Genomic DNA, 22,659 nt, shown 5'->3' on the forward strand with positions numbered 1-22,659 from the left:
TGATTCCCTATATAAGCAACAAAATTTTTTCCCAAAAAGGGGGTCCAGGCCCCCTGCCCCCTAAATCCTCTGCCTACCCCTACCTGTTTGAGAACTTGAAAACCGTTTAGATCCCAACCCCCCAATTTATATATTCATATGTATGGGTTAAAATAACAAATCATTTACATTAACTATGGGCAAGTCAGTCAGACCTCACCTTTGATCCCTGTTGTAGTGAACATTTGTCTGATTCGTGTCTCATAACTTTTGTACTATGAAACACAAACTCAGTTTTCTTTCCAGGGAAACCAGTCCATTCATACTATTACATGTTCATACTAAGTCAAATTGAACTTCTAGCAGTCAAATTAAACCAAGGTTAACTACCAAGTAGAATAAAATGCAATCATTGGGAACTTGTACCACTGCAGACTCACCATAAAAAATATACATTGATATATGCATTGCTTTTGAAACCTTGATAACATATAAACTATTTGCCTTAATAAATAAATCATTAGATAAACATGAATGTACTATATATGAATGTTTAATGTTGAGGCAACATTGCCACAGTTTTCATAATTACTGTTGCCTTGGTTTTTGGTTAACTGCCTTCAGCGCTTACAGCGCTTTGATTTTTTTTATTAGTACCTGTATCCCTGTGATGAGTGTTGTAACTGGGAACTATATCAATGGAAATTTAAAACTGAATAGATTTTCCAGTCCTTACTTTCTTAAGAAAAAATAAAAAAAATTAAGAGTACTGTCACAAAAAATGGAAAATGGCCCTAGCCTGCAGTTCAGTCGTACACTATTAAGATTTTAACAAATATTGTAGTTGTTGTTAAATGACAGAATTCAACTAGTTGAATTTTAGATAATTATAACTATCAACTTTAATTGAATGTTTAGATTTAGGAGATGCAGATCTCTTCCATTGGTCTAAATTGAATCCTAAACTAAAGAAACAAAATTACATTAAACAACAATTGATTTCAATATTGTCAACCTTTCTACATGTTCTAGCTGTTCTTTTTTTCATTCTTTATATGAAGACCATCATAAGATACCCCCCCTAAAAAAATGAAATAGAAACAAGGGCCGTCTTTCCCCTCAGAGATATTCAGCTCTTTGATTAAGTCTGTTTCATTTCATTTTGTAGACTAAAAATTATGTCCATCATCTTTTTCGCTGTATAAGAAAGATTTTTTTTGTGGATTGAATCAGATAACCAAATGGAATATCCTTGTTTCACTTTCAATGTTGGCATTCTTTTCCTTTTAATAGCTGAATACATATGTAACCCATCTCCAGCTAAGGGGTTTAGTTGAAGGTCACATGAATATGGATTCAATGAAGTCTGATTATTCACTTGCAAGTGAATAATTCATCAGCAATGTTTCTTAGCTTAATTTAAAGTGGAGAAATATTGTACATGTAGCTGTTACATAAACAGAAGGAAAATTTGTTTCCCCTATTTATTTTCCTGTCTTTCTTGTATAAAATCCAATGACCAGTTAGTGCAACAATTACACCATTACCAACAAAGCTCACAGTTACATTTATACATTATAATACTATGTTACCAACCATGGCACCTAGAATTACCTGTTTATTTTGTAAAAGACGATTTAAAATAAATGTGTTTCCCTAATCACTTTATTCAAACTGTATCAATGTTCCAACCAATAGAATTTATATATTATGATACACATCTTCATGTCATATGATTTTAAAATTCCAAAAACTGTTATTGTGGGTTTATTAACATATTGATAGGCACAAACTAACATTGTAAATTCTAATTTAATCCAAAACTATAAGTATATGTACTTGTTATCTATAACAATGCTTAATTTCAGATATATTAGAATCTGTTTTGGAGAAACACCGACACTTGGTGGCAGCGACACCCCCACCCTCTCCAACATCAGGAGAACGAAATAATCATAGAGGATTGGAATCTTCAATGTTACTAATCTCATCTTCACCATCAGGTAAATTGTCTGTTAAAATGTAGATAGGGGCTAAATTAGAATTGTGGAAGATGTTTTAACATTTTATTTGTTGTAGCAAATAATCTTTCAGACTTGATCGTTTGTGAAATATTATTTCCAGATTATCTAGAGTTATTTCCCTTGTTTACTGATTCGTATAATTAATTTTATTGAAAATTATATCTTTTAATTTTCCTGCTATATTAGAATTGAAATCAAGTAGGATATTGGTTAACTGTAGAACTGTATTATCAATAAAATCATATGCAATGAAATTATAATGAATAGTTTTGATTTGCATTACGTAAAAATGACGACCATCCTTATTTGGGGTAAATAAACCTGTCACTTAAAACATGACATTGTTAAATTTTGACAGGATTGTTAAACTTCAATATAGGAAGAAACTGTATTAGGGGAATGTTTGTTGTGCTGTAATAAACAAGTAGGGGGTTCTTTTATTGTTTATTTGAAGTGAAACATGACATGGCCATGGGTACAATGCACGGCTCAGTGTATATGATTGTCAATTTTTATGTGGGTTGATGCAATCCCAAAAATATGTTTGATTGTATCAGAAATTTATACAAGGACTGATGCTAAAGAAATTTTATATCAATATTTTTTATGCCCCATTTATGGGCATTATGTTTTCTGGTCTGTGGGTCCGTCTGTTCGTTCGTTCGTCCATTCATCCGACAATACGTCCGTCTGTTCCACTTCAGGTTAAAGTTTTTGGTCGAGGTAGTTTTTGATGAAGTTGAAGTCCAATCAACTTGAAACTTGGTACACATGTCCCCTTAGATATGATCTTTCTAATTTAATGAGAGAATTTCCCCCATTTTCATGATCCACTGAACATAGAAAATGATAGTGCGGATGGGGCATCCGTGTACTGGGGACATATTCTTGTTTTAATATAAGATTTTGCTATATTTTTTTATAAATGAACTTAATCATATACTTAGTAGAAAAATGAATTAAAAAAATGGGGTCACCGTTCATTTAAGCTCACAATCTGCCTCCGAAAGAAGCATACATTTTTGTTAATGTCCTTTTTTTCTGTTAAGCTAATAGGAGAAAAAGAGGTACTATCAAAATACAAAAAGAACTAAATTATAGAAATTGCTTAAATTTTACAATTATTTAGTTTATGTACAGCTTATTTGAAAACAATAGCAAAAAATATAGGTCACCGATGAGTTAAAAAAGATATTTCAATTGTAATGTCAAAAAATGGCATGTTTGCACCAAAGAGAGATAATTTGGAGCTTTTTCAATGATAATAACATTTTAAAAGTCATCTGGGGCCAAACCGAATCGATTTATTTGGTTGATTTTTGTACCATATCATAAAGTAATAACTAATAGTGTAAAAATAAAATTTGTAGTGAAAAAACAAATGTTTAATTTTTTGCTGAAAGTTTTGTACCTGCGAGCCTCCTTAATGGTCAGATTTTTTTTGCAGATTCCATCCTAAGTAACATGTTCAAGTCACCTGGTCGCCATGTCCAAATAGAAGCCTTGCCACCTCTGGATGATCAGTCGAAACTTTTATGTACACATGCATTGACAACATTATCACAATATTTTAGTTGGATACCTCTATCATCAACAATAACACCACAATTATTAAGTACTATATTTCATTTTGCTGGTTTTGGATGTGAAACAAAGTCATCTTCATCATCATCCAACTTTAATACGAATACACAATCTTTAGGAATTTTAGCAATGAATTGTATCAATGAATTATTGTCTAAAAACTGTGTTCCTGTGGAATTTGAAGACTTTTTGTTACAAATGTTTCAACAGACATTTTATCTACTACAAAAGTTGACAAAGGACAGTAGTACAAATTCAACTGGAAATAGATTGTCTGAAATAGATGAAGGGTATGTTGATATATTAATTCTTTATCTATATATTACTAGCAAACATCAATATACAGAAGAAAAAAAAATTTTTGTTTGAATATTTATTAAATCTAACAGAGTAATATCTCATGGTATATGTTTCTCTCATATTTTCTATGTTCCATGATAATGTTAACCTGTACTTTTTCTGAACAGTTGATATTTTTTTATGCCCCACCTACGATAGTAGAGGGGCATTATGTTTTCTGGTCTGTGCGTCCGTTCGTCCGTCCGTTCGCTCGTCCGTTTGTCCGTCTGTCCCGCTTCAGGTTAAAGTTTTTGGTCGAGGTAGTTTTTGATGAAGTTGAAGTCCAATCGACTTCAAACTTGGTACACATGTTCCCTATGATATGATCTTTCTAATTTTAATGCCAAATTAGAGATTTTACCCCAATTTCACGGTCCACTGAACATAGAAAAATGATAGTGCGAGTGGGGCATTCGTGTACTGAGGACACATTCTTGTTTTATCAAAGTCAATATCAGTTTTCTTAGCTCGTTGTTGGTCAAAATCTTAAAATGATGATAAAATTCTTCCACAATGCTCTGTTGTTGCCATTGTTACTTCATATGATTTATCAAAGTTCTGTGTTAGGGGATATTATATAGAAAGAAAACAGTGTTTCCCAGATCACCAGAAACAATGTCAAAGTAGCATACATATATAAGATTATAATTTTTAATAAAAATAGGTTTAAAAATCAGAAGATGCACTAATGAAAAATATATTTACTTCAAGTTACAGTTTGATTTATTATGAAATTGGACAGCACTAATTTTGGTGCAAACAATATATGCTATGGTAAATCTAGATGATAGAACTTGAAAGCTGTATTCATAGTAGAAATTTGGCTAAAAATATAGGGACCTGAATAGACGAACTAAAAATATAAAAAGATTTGCTTTTGCCTTTATTTTAGCCACTGTTATGTTTTATTTATTTTTTGTTTCTTGGATACAAGAAACTAATTTTAAACTTCTTTTAATTTTCAGATATTTAGAGAAATTTACAGATTTTTTAAAGTTGTTTGTTAGTATACATTTAAGACGTTTCGAAAGTAATCCCAAATTTTCTGTGATGGAATTTTTAGCTTTGTTCCTTAAATACACTTTTAGACAAGTAAGTGGTATTTAGTTTTGCATGCAATTTTAATGTGTATATGATGCTATTGATTTGCTTCTATATTAAGAATACACTAAAATGAGTTTCGCTAATAAATATTAGACAAGTTTATATGATTGATGATGAAGAAAACTATGTTTTTGGAAACTATTTTACCTGAAATAAATACAGAATGAAATAAAAGATCCAACCTAAAAAAATCAATGAAAGCAACAAAGAAGAAAGCTAAATAGATACATTTCTATCATATGCAGTGGCGGATCCAGCCATTTTAAAAAGGGGGGGGGGGGTTCCCAACCCAGAGTAAAGGAGGGGTTCCAACTATATGCTCCCATTCAAATGCATTGATCATCCAAAAAAAAGGGGGGGTTCCAAACCCCCCCCCCCCCCCCCCCCCCTTTCCCCTGGATCCGCCACTGATATGTTTTGCTTCACAAATACTTTTGGATTTTATATAAGCTCTTCTTTGTAAACATATGATAATGGTCTATTACTCATGTCTTTATTATTGAAATAAAATATTTACATGTCTTCAAAGTTAAAATACAGGGTTGACCATATTGAAACTCACAACATCAGATAAGTCAAATAGTTATGTTTGGTCTCATAATCTTTGACTTATTGAGGTTTAACATTTATTTGTTTTAACTTTTTGGAGTTAAACATTTAACCATATTTTATTATACATGTAACTGCTATGAATCTTATAATTTCCATTCTACTATTAAGGTGGATTTTGTCGAGGTTTTGAAAAACACAAATCTATTCAATGAAACGAAATAATTATACAAATTATTTTCAGCCAACTTTTGATGGATATTATAATTGTTTAGATACTTGGAATACATTCCTTGATTTTATCCACACAAAGGAAAGAACTGCTGAATGGAAATCAATTATTACAAGGTATACTCTTTTTTTTTGAAATTAAGCATAGTAGAAGTTCATATGAAAGAAATCGGAAAATCAGGGCAATTTGATGTTTTGATGTTGACATCCCTTCTATTATCTCTTTTAGGCTCTGGCTAATTTTAAGTTAGATAAAGACATCTGTCTGGGGTTTTTTTTTTTTTTTTGTGTAGTTGAAGGCTGTATCTTGAGCAGATACCCCGCATTTCAATTTATGCATCATTATAATCTCAGAATTTAGAGCAACAAGTTTAAACATAGTTTACCAAATTGTTATATGATCAATGCACTATCATTAATATCAGATTTTTCCATTGTAATTAAGAATTCACTATAATGGCTTTTCATACAATAGTTTAATTTAATTGTAGATACCAAGAAGCTTTACTTACTCTAGTATCCCATATTTTAAATAAGTTACAGTTTAAATATAACCAGTCACAGTTGGAGGAACTAGATGATGATATACTGGATGATGATGTAAGTTTAGAAATATTTTGATGGACACATTGATAGTCTAAATGTTTGTCAAATTCTTTTTGTAGACCTTTTATAGTTTACTTTACATATATGGATTTTGCTCATTGTTGAAGCCATACAAACACCTGTTGATGTTAAAATCCTTGTCATATTGTCTTTGGTGGATAGCTGTCTAATTGGTGATTATATCACATCTCTTTTTCATATTTTCTTGTTTTATGTTATTAGTAAAAAGAAAAAACCAGCTCTTGTTAAAATTGCTTGGAGAGTCTTAACATTTAATTGCCTTCAAAATGAAGACCTCAGTAAAAGTATTATTAATTCTTTTATGTACCTTTATTTTGTATTGTCTTATGTTTATTCTTTCCAATTGTTTTCATACCTTCAACTGATAATTTATTGTTGTAGAGTGAAACTGAATGGCAGCAGTTCATAAGGCAAAGTTTAGAAGTTGTGGCTAAAGTGGCTGAAATGTTAACTGCAGAAACTTTCCAGCTTTTGGTATGTTCTTTAAAAAAACCTAAATATTCCATGTAGTTTCAAATTGGTTTTTAACAACAACATATTATACTTGTTATTTAATGTTTTTGTACAAATTCCAATAATGATATTGCAGTCAATACCAATATGATGATTATGCTTACTGAAATTTCTCAAGGAAAATCTAAATGGTTTAGGAAACATGCAATACTATTTATTGTATAAATGGCCATTGGAATTAAAAAAGATTGTTTTCCTCTTAAAATTGTTGAATATATTTAACAATTTATAAAGATGTTTTTATAATAAGATGCATAAGAGAAGCATTTAAGAATTCCAAGTTAATGTTTAAAGAACTAATGTAATGATTGTAAGTAGTATTAACACTGTGTCATGATAAGTGATTGTTATACTTTGACAGTACCAGCCATTCAGTGAAAACTTGCATGTATACCACAGCTTAGAACAGTATATTGCTGCTAGTGGTAATAAAAGACATCTAATAATCTCTGCTGAAAATGAATGTAGACGCTTACATTGTGCCTTGAAAGATCTGTCATCATTACTGCAAGCCTTGGGGAGAATGGCCGAACATTTTATTGGTGAAAACTTCCCACAAAGGCTGTCTGATGGGACCATGCTTTTAGAAAAGTAAATACTGCTATGTTTGTAATATGATAATTGAAATAAGGAAATAAGGAAGGTCTTTAAAATTGTAACAATATCTTTTTTTTTTATTTGATTGTTATTATGAAATCTTTATTATCATCATAGATGCGTAAATTTAGATGTATATTGAAACAAAACTTTATGAAAGTGACAGTCATATTAAAGAGTAGCATTTTCTGATACTTTGAAGATACCCAACAACTTTTTAATATTCCTAATTTAAGCATGCAAATGGTATCAGATTAGAATAATTTTTGTGGTTATACACTTGACACAATTTTTTAAAAGAAAAACTGTTATTTGTACTACAGCATCAGATAGACAAGAGTTATGTAAGAATAGTATGGAATCTGATCTTACTACTTAACCATTTGCTTATGTTTCGGTAACTCAAAAAGAAAAGTATGATATATCTTAAACTTTATGGAAAATGAAGATCAAAATGGTACAAATTATAATTTGTTTTCATCTCATTGATTAATTCTATTTTTTTTTCAAGGCTTGTAAGCTGTGTAGAATATGGTACAAAAACTAAGTTATACGAAGTGAGATCTACAGTACAGAATGTGTTAGATGCTGATTTTCAGTCAGTGTAAGTAATTTTTTTGAAATGCAGTAAAGTGTTTTTGGTCTATTTCTATGCCCCATTTATGGGCATTATGTTTTTATGCCCGACCTATGATAGTAGAGGGGCATTATGTTTTCTAGTCTGTGCGTCCGTTCGTCCGTGCGTCTGATTGTCCCGCTTCAGGTTAAAGTTTTTGGTCAAGGTAGTTTTTGATGAAGTTCAAGTCCAATCAACTTGAAACTTAGTACACATGTTCCCCATGATATGATCTTTCTAATTTCAATGCCAAATTAAAGTTTTGACCCCAATTTCACGGTCCACTGAACAAAGAAAAAGATAGTGCACAGCTCAGGTTAAAGTTTTGGTTAAAGTTTTTGGTCAAGGTAGTTTATGATGAAGTTGAAGTCCAATCAACTTGAAACTTAATACACATGTTCCCTATGATATGATCTTTCTAATTTTAACGCCAAATTAAAGTATTAACCCCTATTTCACAGTCATGTAAAATGATAGTGCGAGTGGGGCATCCGTGTACTATGGACACATTCTTGGTCTGGTCTGTGCTTCCATTCATCCATTCGTTCGTCTTTCGGTTTGTTTGTCTGTCTGTCCCGCTTCAGGTTAAAGTTTTTGGTGAAGGTAGTTTTTACCCCAATTTCAGTCCACTGAACGTAGAAAATGATAGTGTGATTTGGGCATCTGTGTACTTAAGACACATTCTTGTTTCATCTGTAAATTTCCAATCTTTTTACTTAAACCAGTCAAATGGTACCAAACATTACTCCTGAATACTTATGGTATTTTTAGACTGTGAAATCTTTTTTTATGCCCTGCCCTCCAATGTATGCAGCATTGGCATTAAGTGTTACCCTTAACAATCCTACTAGCTGTCTTCTTTTTCCATTCATTTTCCTGGCTATCCTTCCGTCCTATTTTCGTTTTCACATTCTAACATGAGCTTTCCTCATCCAAACTTTATGAAACTCATACGTAATGCTGAGAACCTTATCGCACGGACAAAGTTTACATTTTGGCAGAGTGTTACATTTCTAGAGGTATACTCCTTTTTAATCTGAAAAATGCAAAGCTTAAGCAGGGGCATTTATGTCCTAAGACACATTCTCCTTTTATTTTAAAAGTGCAAAATATGGAACTTGTTATCAAATAATTATATGTAATGGAAACACTATAGTAACGTTCAATTCCTTATAGTCCAGTGGATAGATTCCATTGAAACCTTCAGAGGATCCATGTTTTTTTTATGTCATATTTTACTCTTAGAAAAAATAAATTCTATATTAGGTTGCATATCATTTCAGACAAGCACAAGCCATAGCATCAGTTAAGGCATTTTGTCACTGGTTATCACAGTATTACAATGAAGTTAACAAAGAACCACAGATGAAGCAGAAGTTTATATCTATGATGACTACATTGTTAGAAGCTGTTACACCATTATTTTCTAGTCAGGTAATAACACAAGGGTTGAGTTTCCTTGAAATATTTTAAGGTCATATGAAAATAATTTACAGTCCAAACTACCTGACAAGTTGACTTTATATAGCAGAAAAATACCATTACAGGACACTGTCAAGATCCTTGTTACATTCTCATAGCTTGTAATATTAACCTTTGTGCAAAGGTAACATATATTGCTACCATTTGAAGCCCTTTATGTATTGGTTTGTTAGCAGTTAAAAATCAATTTTCTATTTGATTTCAATAGTTAAAGGATAAGTTAGCAAAGTTAGATTAAAAATAGTTAAATTTCAGCAGTTATTTCAAATTTTGAAATCAGTATGGAAAATGAATTGGTGACTACTGTAATTTTATATTATATAAAAAATGTGACTAGTTTATTAACTCCATTTCTCATTAATCTACAGCACTACATAGATGATAATTTATCACATTTACTATTTTCATGATAATGTTATTTTTTAAAAATTGTTGTCACACTGACCTACATTTCATGTTGGTATATTTTAGGTACCAGAAAGAATAGTACATTCTGCAGCACATGTTGTTTTATCCATAACAACTACAGTAAAACCTGCCTTTCTGCTCCAGCTTCCATGTATACAGAATTTGTTATCATCTGTAACACAAGGTGCACTGGACAGTCTAACAACAGAGGTCAGTATAAATAATTGTAATAAATATAATACTTGTTTTATAATCTGCTGAAAATGAAACATTTTAAAAACCACATCTACATAGATAAAAACCTATGTTCAATTTCTATTTATTCTCTTTAGTCTGAATAAGCATAAAATATTTGGTGGTTTCAAGGTGGTCACTTCAAGTGCTGGAGGTTATGGTTTGATCCCAGACCAAGGACATCCGAATTGGTATTTCCTGCTTCTCCACCGAGCATTCCGCATCAATGATTTGGTGGCTTAGAATCAGAATAACCATGGAACATTAGAACCACATGAAAAATAATACACACACGAAAAAATTCCATAATAACATATTTACTAAGATTTAACCACAATAAAGTGATAAAAGCATAATCTGATGAAAAAAATTTTTTTGCACATCAAAGGGATTTGCTTTATTTAAATTCGGGACCTCGGGATTTCGTTTTTTCAAGTCCGGGATTTCGGGATCAAGACCCCTCCTATCCCCTCTCAAAGGTCCATCAATTAAATGAAGAATATTGATTTTGCATCAACAGGTACAACTTCTAGTCTACAGATCGATGTCAAATGCCTTAATTCTTCCATGGCCAAATGAGTCTGATGCTGGTCAGAACTGGACAGAGAGAGCTTCACATCACCAGATTTATGTACAACAGATAGCTAGGAACGTGCTCCTATTGAAGTCTGAACTTGGTAATCACAAACATCTGAGGGAAGATTCTACAAGTAAGTGCTTATTGATTTTATCAAATGCTGCTGTGTGCAAAAATGATTAACTACACTTTTTTTCAATAAAGCAATTTCAAAGTTATGGATCTACAATTGTTCAACTGAATAAAACACTTTTCACATATCAGAAATACATGACACCAATTATAATGTTGTAAATAATGAATAACAAATGTGCACATCACAAATATACCATGCTGCAAAATTACTGAGTAACATATTAGTAATTACAATTAAAAAACTGCAATGATGTTATTTTGACCCTTGTGGCTTTCTCGTTTGTCCGTGATGAAGACGTTTGCCTCTTTATTTCTTTCTGTTATTTATGTCATTGGGTTGCTGCCCATTGATGTATGACCAACATCTCCATTATTTGCAAGACCCCATGGATGAAGTTAAGGTATTTTTAGAATATTTATAGCAAATAACAAAAGTTGTATGAAACTTAAATATGAACTAAATTGAACAGTTTCTAGTTATTAATGTATAAAAGTATGCTCAATACTCATACCTTTCTTGAAAGAATTTATATCCTCTTTTATTATAGGTAAACAAGTGATAAGAAAGGCATTGAGTATATTCCAGGATTGGATTGAGGCTGTTTCTGGAGAAGTTGTTAAAAGTAAACAGATCTGTTATCAGTCATTACAAGAAGTTATCCAAGTATCAATAGCACTGTTTCCAATATATCTGCATCCACCAGGTAATTCATTTGATAATGGTTACTATAGTATGTGACACATCAATAACATGTCGTATGTTTATTTTAAGATACTAGGTTTGAATTTGTTACAAAAAAGACATCAAGTATACTTTTATTGTATGTAAAACATAAAACATCTATTAAATAGAATGGTTGTATTGTAATATTTGTATATGCCAAATACTTATATTTAAAAAGAAGTTGCGGTATGATTTCCAATAAGAGGAGTTTACATCAGAGACCAAATAGTGTAGAAGAAATAATTTATAGGTCAACATGAGGCCTTCAGCAATGAGCAAAACTGCATAATCTGCAAGTCAAACTATAGTCAGTTGTTTTAAGAATTTTAAATAATCTTTGGTTCTATTTTTTTTAATTTTTCTTTAGCTAGTGAGAAACAATTTAGCCCTTAAAAGTCATATCAGGAATTGAATTGTTTTTGAATCAGGACAATTATATCACTACACATATTTAATTTTTATTTAGTTTGATGGTTTCTTTCCACATCACTTATTTAACTCCACAAACCTATGGGACAAATATATAAAATGCTGATTATATTATAAGTCTATTTGAAATAGAATTGAAACATCTTTTGTACAACATGTTTATGAAAAAAATGACAAATTTGTTTCAGAGGTAGAAGTTATAGAAGCAATGATGAGTTTCTTTTTATCCCTGTTCCAAGGATTGAGAGTACAGATGGGTGTTGCATTCACTCAACAGACAATTACGACATTTATGTCACTTTTTACACAGTAAGTTATTTATTTTATCCCTGTAACAATAGTCAGTTGTGTGAATGTATGCATCAGTCTCTAAAGGTAAAGATGCATTGTCATTCCTTCAATGTACACATGTATGTATCATTTACTCAAGGTATAGATGGGTGTGTCATTTACTCAAGGTGTAGAGAGCTGTGTCATTCACTCAAGGTGTAGAGAGCTGTGTCAGTCACTCAATGTGTAGAGAGCTGTGTCATTCACTCAAGGTGTAGAGAGCTGTGTCATTCACTCAAGATGTAGAGAGCTATGTCATTTACTCCAGGTATAGATGGGTGTGTCATTCACTCAAGGTTAAGATGGGTGTGTCAGTCACTTAAGGTAAAGAGAGCTGTGTCATTCTGTCTAGGTATAGATGGTTGTGTCATTCACTCCAGGTTTAGATGGGTGTGTCATTCACTCAAGGTTTAAATGGGTGCGTCATTCACTGGAGGTTTAGATGGGTGTGTCATTTTGTAATTTTGATATAAACATCAATCTATTTATCATTTCAGACAACAGTTGGCAGAGACAATTTTCCAAGAAAGTAGTGCTGCCCACAGAGTTGTAGAAAAGTAAGAATATTTTTATACTGCCATGAAAAAAATATAATTAAATATATAGGATTTTAAAGTTTTTATTCATCTGCAGCCTGATTTTGATATAAACTATATGCAATGTTTGAAATATTTATGAATGTTCTACAGTTAATATCTATCACATAGATTTTAAATTTTGCAAAAGCACCTTACATTAAAGATGCCAAGTTCCATTTCTAACAGATAATTGATTGGATCAGGATAGCATATAATACCTTTTTGAAATGATATAAAGATTGTCTTGGTTGTATCTTGTAGATTTTTAAAGATATTAGAATTAGTGGTACAAGAACCAGGTTCAGCATTCAAGTCATTCATACCAAGTGTTATATCCATATGTATAGATCAAATCTACCCTATCATTGCTCAGGTACTGTATTATATCCATATGTATAGATCAAATCTACCCTATCACTGCTCAGGTACTGTATTATATCCATATGTGTAGATCAAATCTACCCTATCATTGCTCAGGTACTGTACTATATCCATATGTATAGATCAAATCTACCCTATCATTGCTCAGGTAATGTATTATATCCATATGTATAGATCAAATCTACCCTATCATTGCTCAGGTACTGTATTATTGTCGAGAATACCGCGGGGGTCAAGACGTCGCAATTTACCGTTATGTATCTAGGGTTGACGTCAGTGTGCGACGTCGCCTTAGCAGTTATGATATAATGAAGTAAACGTCAAACTGTATGGTTGTATTGTTTTCTGTATACGATATTAGAAGTTAGCCTCGACATTTATGGTGCCGTGACCAAAAGGGAAAATGGATACAAAGCTGAAAGCCATTCGTTCCGGACATAAAGGAGCAATTACAAGACTTTGGAAGAATTTTGGAGACATACGAGACACTTCCGAGATAGAAATTGAGGACGTCACAGCTATTTTAGATTCCGTGTTACAGAAAAGGGATATTCTTAAAGATCTGAATGATAAAATTGTGGACGCAAGCTCGGATGAAGACGTGGTGGATGAAATTCAACAAACAGATGAGTACATGTTCTATTTAGATTCAAAAATTCGTCAAATTAGAAAACTCATTAATCCTTCCCAGTCGAAAAGTCATAATTTACCCGTCAATACTACCGTTTTTCAAGCTAATAACGTTACTGCCTCTGATACACCCATGCATACCTTGATTTCACCTACAGCAAATAGTATACCCGCAAGCGACTCCTCTCAATTGAACCCGCACGCCAATTGTTTCACGTCGACATCTCATGTACAATCGAATGCAGCCTCGTTTTATACAAGTAACCCCGCTATATCAGAGATTATTCCTACTACGAACCCGTCTATGCATATTCCAAGTTTACATTCGTCTTCTAGCACAAATAATCAGTACCACAAATTACCAAAGTTGAACTTGCCTACTTTTAAAGGGAATATTTTAGATTGGCAATCCTTTTGGGATTCATATGAGACATCTATTCACACAAATCCAACACTCAGCGACGTACAGAAGTTTAACTACTTAAAGTCACTGCTACAGGGAGAAGCGTTTCAGACCGTATCAGGGTTTTCTATGACAAACACTAATTACGGCAAAGCTATTTCGTTGTTACAAGAGAGGTATGGACAGATACATACTATAATACAAACATACATGCAAGCTCTACTTGAGATTTCGCCGCCAATTTATACTTTAGTAAGCCTCCGCAATTATTATGACAAAACTGAAACTTACGTACGAGGTCTAGAGTCACTCGGACAGACTACAGACACTTATGGTTCACTACTGATACCCGTTATTCTGAACAAGTTGCCCGCAGAAATACGCCAAAACCTAGCAAGACAACACGGACCGTCAAGTTGGAATTTGAATGATTTGAGGAAGAGTATACTGAACGAAATTCAAATCATGGAGGCAGGACAAAATACAGGTACTTATCTTGATTCTATAGACCACCAGTTTGCAAACTCATCTATAAGTACATTTCACAAAGGAAATAATTCACCACAAGGAAACACAACACACAACACGAAGAAAAGCCAGCCCCGGAATATTAAGGAGAGACCATGTGTTTTTTGTAAAGACATACATCCACCAACATACTGTACCAAGGTTAGTGATCCTAAATCCCGCATATCTATAGTCAAACGAGACAATTTGTGCTTTAATTGTTTAGGAAATCATCATGCTAATGAGTGTAAATCTAAAAGAACGTGTAGACACTGTGACAAGAGACATCATTCCAGCTTATGTAATGTAAGTAACCATGGTAACAGGGAAACTCAAAACAACCCAGAGATACAGAACAATCAAAGTCAGAATCAATCTACATCTGTAAGTCTCATCAATACTACTGAAAACAAGGAAGATACGAACATTTTACATTCATCGACACAGATGCGCACAACTGTGCTATTGAAGACGGCTGTAGCTCCTGTATGGTCAGGTAGTATATGTACGGATACGAATATTTTATTTGATGAAGGTGCACAAAGATCTTTTTTAACAGATGATCTAGCGAAAAAATTGAATTTGAAAACTGAAGGAGTTGAAGTTGTACACCTATCGGCATTTGGAAAGGACAACACTAGCATGAGAGAACTACGTAAATCCACCGTACACATTGAAACAGGAAATAGGCGTAAATTTCCAATTGAAGTTCTAGTTGTACCTACAATAGCAGTCCCACTTCAGAATCACATGCACAACGTTAACCGAGATATGAACTATCTAAAAGGATTGAGACTCGCTCATCCAGTTACCAAAGAAGATTCTTTTGAAATTTCTTTACTTATTGGTGCCGACTATTATTGGGATTTTATTGAAGAAGAGGTTATACGAGGAGATGGACCGACCGCGGTAAGATCAAAGCTTGGATATTTGCTATCAGGACCCTTACAGTCAGGTATAGCACGTTCGTCTACGACAGCTGGCATCTTTAACTTACTAGTTTCGCACAAATCAGAAGAATTTAACTTGGAAGCGTTCTGGAAACTTGAATCGATAGGCATAGATTCATCCGAAAATCAAGAGAAAGAGACAAATTATTTGAAAGACTATCAGGAGTCATCAATTGAATTTCTAGGAGATAGGTATTCGGCGAAATTACCATGGAAACAAGATTACGAAGAATTACCGTCAAATTATGATGTCGCAAAAAGGAGAACGGAAAATGTTATCAGAAGAATAGGCAAAGATGCGACCATGTTAAAGAAATACGGAGATATTATAAAGGAACAGGAACTTCGCGGATTTATTGAGAGAGTTGATGAATTAGAACCGACAATTAACAAGGTACATTATATACCACACCATGCCGTTGTTAAGAAAGATTCCAGTACAACACCAATACGCATAGTGTATGACTGCAGTTGTAAGATGTATCAAAATCAACCTAGTCTGAATGATTGCTTAATGAAGACTCCTCCAGAGTTAAACGACTTATCCAAGATCTTGGTAAGATTTAGACTTCATCGTTATGCTATCACTACCGACATTGAGAAGGCTTTTTTACATGTAGGACTCAACAAAGACGACCGAGATGTAACACGATTTCTATGGTTAAGTAACCCTTCAGACGTAACCAGTCCGTTAATGACGTATAGATTTAAAGTGGTACTATTTGGAGCAACTTGCTCACCATTTATCTTGAGCGCTACTCTCTTAAAACATTTACAGCAAACCAACAGTAATACCGCAAGAATGCTTGAACGTGATTTATATGTGGATAACATTTTGACAAGCATTGACAGAGAGAGTGACGCTTTGAACTTCTTTGAGCAAGCAAGGGAAATGATGAGTAAGGCAGGATTTAATTTGAGGTCTTGGAATTCGAACAGCATAAAGGTACGACAACAAGCAGTATCTCAGACTGTTTTAGACACGGACACAGACACGAAAGTATTGGGAATGAGATGGAATAGTAAAACAGATTATCTTTTCTATCCACACAAATGCAAGGAAGAAAGTACGACAAAACTTGTAACTAAACGAGAAATATTGAGATATTCGTCAGGAACTTACGATCCGCTAGGATTACTGAGTCCAGTGACTATAACGGCTAAAATTTTGTTGCAAGAAATATGGAAACTTGGATTACAATGGGACAGTATAATAGAAGGAGACATATGTAACCAATGGATCGGCATACGCGAGAATATTGAGACCGCTACACAAACTGTATTTCCTCGATATTATTTCACTGAGACTACAGGATCAACACAACACAGTCTTCACATATTTGTTGACGCAAGTACAAAGGCATATGGTGCGGTAGGATATATATGTAATGGAGAAGAGACAGCACTTGTAATGGCAAAGTCACGAGTAGCCCCGTTAAAGGAACTGACACTCCCACAACTTGAGTTAATGGCAGCCGTAATCGGAGCACGCTTAGCTAAACACCTTCAATCAACGTTGGAGTGCGAAAACATCACGTTTTGGTCGGATAGCCAGATTGTTTTACACTGGCTTAAGTCAACAAAGACATTAAAAGGTTTCATACAAAATCGTGTGAATGAAATAAACGAATTGACAACATCATGGGAATGGAAGTATTGCCCTACAAGCGATAACCCAGCTGATCTAGTAACACGAGGGATAACGGCCGAGCAATACACAAACAGCAAATTATGGATTAAAGGTCCGCATTGGTTAACAGACAGTTCAACATACCCAAAATCAACATCAATCGATACGTCTTTATCAGTTTTGTTAACAGAAAATGAAAGTACATGTATTAGCCAATCAAAGGACGATTCAGTTTGTCAATTTGGAATTAACTTTATTATTGATATTGAACGTTATTCGTCGTACCAGAAACTGTTACGTATCACGTCATATGTACTGCGGTTTATAGAAAACTGTAGAATTGAAAAGAGTTTAAGGACACTAGAACATTTAAAACCAAGTGAATTATCCAAATCTGTTGAGTTATGGATTCGAAATTGTCAGGAAACGGCTTTTGCTACGGAATATAACGCATTGAAGTATAACAGTAAATCACGGAACAGTTTACCGAGAATCAGACAATTAAGATTATTTCTTGACGACAGGAACATCATCAGATGTGGAGGAAGAATCCAGAATGCGCCCTTATCGGAGTCCACTAAATTTCCGTATATCTTACCTAACGATCATACAATTTCTAAACTTATTGTATTAAATGCTCATGAAAGAATTTGTCATTCCGGAGTAAATGCCACAATCGTACATCTGAGACAAAGTTTTTGGATACCCGCTATCCGACAGTTTGTTCGAAAAACACTCAGGAAATGTGTTACTTGTAGGAAGGTTGTTGGACAACCATATGCAGCACCGGATCCGCCGCCATTGCCTAAAATTCGACTACAAGAAGCTGACCCTTTTACAGCTACAGGGATAGATTTCACAGGCGCATTACAAGTAAAAGATAACGAAAATGTCATAAAGAAAGTCTATATATGTTTATTCACTTGTGCCTCTACTAGAGCGATACACCTTGAAGTCGTTACAAATTTGTCAGAAGAAACATTTTTACAAGCTTTTCGGCGCTTTTCAAGCAGAAAATCTTTACCAAAAGTAGTTATGACAGACAATGGTTCTACTTTTGTATCCGCGTCAGAAGACATCAAACAACTTTGTAATTCAAAAAAGTTAAAAGAGACATTATCAGCACAAGGAATCGACTGGTTTTTCATCCCTAAACGTGCTCCATGGTTTGGTGGATGGTGGGAGCGTCTTATTGGAATGACGAAAACGAATCTGAAAAAAGTACTAGGAAAATCACTTGTAAATTTAGAGACTCTTCAGACAATCGTTACAGAGATAGAATCCGTCTTAAATGATCGACCCTTAACATATGTGTCTTCAGACCCGAAGGATCTTCAACCACTTACGCCAGCTCATCTTCTTTATGGACGTAGGATAAATACATTACCGTACATGGATACTCGTGAAATTGACATGTTTAATGAGACATTTATGAACAAAACAAAGTTTATCAAACGTGTTCAAAGACAATCATTACTCTTACAACAATTCTGGAACAGATGGAAAACAGAGTATTTGACGTCATTGCGTGAATTCCACAAGAAAACGGGAAACAATTCCACTATAATCAGAACAGGCGATATTGTTCAGATTCATGATGAAAACAGAAGAATAATGTGGAAAACCGGGATTGTGGAAAACCTAACCAAAGGAAATGATGGACTAGTTCGTTCCGCTATTATTCGAACCAAAACTGGAACTACATCACGTCCGATCGTCAAGTTGTATCCCCTTGAACTTTGTACAGACATCGAAACATCAAAGGACGAAGAAGCTCGACAGAAGAAAGAACCAAGTGCGACCACAAGCCGGATATTGCCAAACCGAGAAGCAGCCACAAGAGCCAGGGAAAATATTAAAAAATGGACTAAATAATGCGTAACCTATTAACTGTTCAGATTTATCATGGACTTTTACGAATATGCTTGATTTAATTGGCTAAGTGCAAAACCAATTATTTGACTATGTGAACAGGTGCGCGGAAAATATAGACACTGTTAATTATCGAAATAGACTCATTGTGATCCGAAAGATAACTAGTATGGAAGCTAGTGACTGTGCTAAAGTTAAGTTTAAGTTTTGAATTTGAGAGACAATAATTTTAATTCATTTTTTTCTTGATTGTAATTTAATTTTGATATTTACTTTTCGCCGCCCGGAGAATGTCGAGAATACCGCGGGGGTCAAGACGTCGCAATTTACCGTTATGTATCTAGGGTTGACGTCAGTGTGCGACGTCGCCTTAGCAGTTATGATATAATGAAGTAAACGTCAAACTGTATGGTTGTATTGTTTTCTGTATACGATATTAGAAGTTAGCCTCGACAATTATATCCATATGTATAGACCAAATCTACCCTATCATTGCTCAGGTACTGTATTATATCCATATGTATAGATCAAATCTACCCTATCATTGCTCAGGTAATGTGTTATATCGATATGTATAGATCAAATCTACCCTATCATTGCTCAGGTAATGTATTATATCCATATGTATATATCAAATCTACCCTTTCATTGCTCAGGTAATGTATTATATCCATATGTATAGATCAAATCTACCCTATCATTGCTCAGGTACTGTATTATATCCATATGTATAGATCAAATCTACCCTATCTTTGCTCAGGTACTGTATTATATCCATATATATAGATCAAATCTACCCTATCATTGCTCAGGTAATGTATTATATCCATATGTATAGATCAAATCTATCCTATCATTGCTCAGGTAATGTATTATATCCATATGTATAGATCAAATCTACCCTATCTTTGCTCAGGTACTGTATTATATCCATATGTATAGATCAAATCTACCCTATCTTTGCTCAGGTAATGTGTTATATCCATATGTATAGATCAAATCTACCCTATCATTGCTCAGGTACTGTATTATATCCATATGTATAGATCAAATCTACCCTATCTTTGCTCAGGTACTGTATTATATCCATATGTATAGATCAAATCTACCCTATCATTGCTCAGGTAATGTGTTATATCCATATGTATAGATCAAATCTACCCTATCATTGCTCAGGTAATGTATTATATCCATATGTATAGATCAAATCTACCCTATCATTGCTCAGGTACTGTATTATATCCATATGTATAGATCAAATCTACCCTATCATTGCTCAGGTAATGTATTATATCCATATATATAGATCAAATCTACCCTATCATTGCTCAGGTACTGTATTATATCCATATGTATAGATCAAATCTACCCTTTCATTGCTCAGGTAATGTATTATATCCATATATATAGATCAAATCTACCCTTTCATTGCTCAGGTAATGTATTATATCCATATATATAGATCAAATCTACCCTATCATTGCTCAGGTACTGTATTATATCCATATGTATAGATCAAATCTACCCTTTCATTGCTCAGGTAATGTATTATATCCATATGTATAGATCAAATCTACCCTATCATTGCTCAGGTAATGTATTATATCCATATATATAGATCAAATCTACCCTATCATTGCTCAGGTACTGTATTATATCCATATGTATAGATCAAATCTACCCTTTCATTGCTCAGGTAATGTATTATATCCATATATATAGATCAAATCTACCCTTTCATTGCTCAGGTAATGTATTATATCCATATATATAGATCAAATCTACCCTATCATTGCTCAGGTACTGTATTATATCCATATGTATAGATCAAAGCTACCCTATCATTGCTCAGGTAATGTATTATATCCATATGTATAGATCAAATCTACCCTATCATTACTCAGGTAATGTATTATATCCATATGTATAGATCAAATCTACCCTATCATTGCTCAGGTACTGTATTATATCCATATGTATATATCAAATCTACCCTTTCATTGCTCAGGTAATGTATTATATCCATATGTATAGATCAAATCTACCCTATCATTGCTCAGGTACTGTATTATATCCATATGTATATATCAAATCTACCCTTTCATTGCTCAGGTACTGTATTATATCCATATGTATAGATCAAATCTACCCTATCATTGCTCAGGTAATGTATTATATCCATATATATAGATCAAATCTACCCTATCATTGCTCAGGTACTGTATTATATCCATATGTATAGATCAAATCTACCCTTTCATTGCTCAGGTAATGTATTATATCCATATATATAGATCAAATCTACCCTTTCATTGCTCAGGTAATGTATTATATCCATATATATAGATCAAATCTACCCTATCATTACTCAGGTAATGTATTATATCCATATATATAGATCAAATCTACCCTATCATTACTCAGGTAATGTATTATATCCATATGTATAGATCAAATCTACCCTATCATTGCTCAGGTACTGTATTATATCCATATGTATATATCAAATCTACCCTATCATTGCTCAGGTAATGTATTATATCCATATGTATAGATCAAATCTACCCTATCATTACTCAGGTAATGTATTATATCCATATGTATAGATCAAATCTACCCTATCATTGCTCAGGTAATGTATTATATCCATATGTATAGATCAAATCTACCCTATCATTGCTCAGGTAATGTATTATATCCATATGTATAGATCAAATCTACCCTATCATTGCTCAGGTACTGTATTATATCCATATGTATATATCAAATCTACCCTTTCATTGCCATATGTATAGATCAAATCTACCCTTTCATTGCTCAGGTAATGTATTATATCCATATATATAGATCAAATCTACCCTTTCATTGCTCAGGTAATGTATTATATCCATATATATAGATCAAATCTACCCTATCATTGCTCAGGTACTGTATTATATCCATATGTATATATCAAATCTACCCTTTCATTGCTCAGGTAATGTATTATATCCATATATATAGATCAAATCTACCCTTTCATTGCTCAGGTAATGTATTATATCCATATGTATAGATCAAATCTACCCTATCATTGCTCAGGTAATGTATTATATCCATATATATAGATCAAAGCTACCCTATCATTGCTCAGGTAATGTATTATATCCATATGTATAGATCAAATCTACCCTATCATTGCTCAGGTACTGTGTTATATCCATATGTATAGATCAAATCTACCCTA

General features: G+C 33.3%; 1 protein-coding gene across 1 annotated transcript in view; it reads left to right on the forward strand.

The window, feature by feature from the left end:
- Window positions 1–22,659, forward strand: part of LOC139487747 (exportin-6-like) — a 37,576-nt gene that overhangs the window by 9,122 nt on the left and 5,795 nt on the right. Inside the window, exons 6-20 of the mRNA XM_071272789.1 lie at window positions 1,848–1,982; window positions 3,451–3,877; window positions 4,892–5,018; window positions 5,824–5,927; window positions 6,302–6,410; window positions 6,819–6,911; window positions 7,312–7,541; window positions 8,059–8,151; window positions 9,447–9,597; window positions 10,117–10,263; window positions 10,808–10,997; window positions 11,548–11,703; window positions 12,341–12,461; window positions 12,980–13,039; window positions 13,322–13,433. Coding sequence (XP_071128890.1) covers window positions 1,848–1,982; window positions 3,451–3,877; window positions 4,892–5,018; window positions 5,824–5,927; window positions 6,302–6,410; window positions 6,819–6,911; window positions 7,312–7,541; window positions 8,059–8,151; window positions 9,447–9,597; window positions 10,117–10,263; window positions 10,808–10,997; window positions 11,548–11,703; window positions 12,341–12,461; window positions 12,980–13,039; window positions 13,322–13,433 — 2,255 coding nt within the window. The remainder of the gene's footprint in view (window positions 1–1,847; window positions 1,983–3,450; window positions 3,878–4,891; window positions 5,019–5,823; window positions 5,928–6,301; window positions 6,411–6,818; window positions 6,912–7,311; window positions 7,542–8,058; window positions 8,152–9,446; window positions 9,598–10,116; window positions 10,264–10,807; window positions 10,998–11,547; window positions 11,704–12,340; window positions 12,462–12,979; window positions 13,040–13,321; window positions 13,434–22,659) is intronic.

This window comes from Mytilus edulis, chromosome 9 (genome assembly GCF_963676685.1).
Source record: "Mytilus edulis chromosome 9, xbMytEdul2.2, whole genome shotgun sequence".
Taxonomy (NCBI): domain Eukaryota; kingdom Metazoa; phylum Mollusca; class Bivalvia; order Mytilida; family Mytilidae; genus Mytilus; species Mytilus edulis.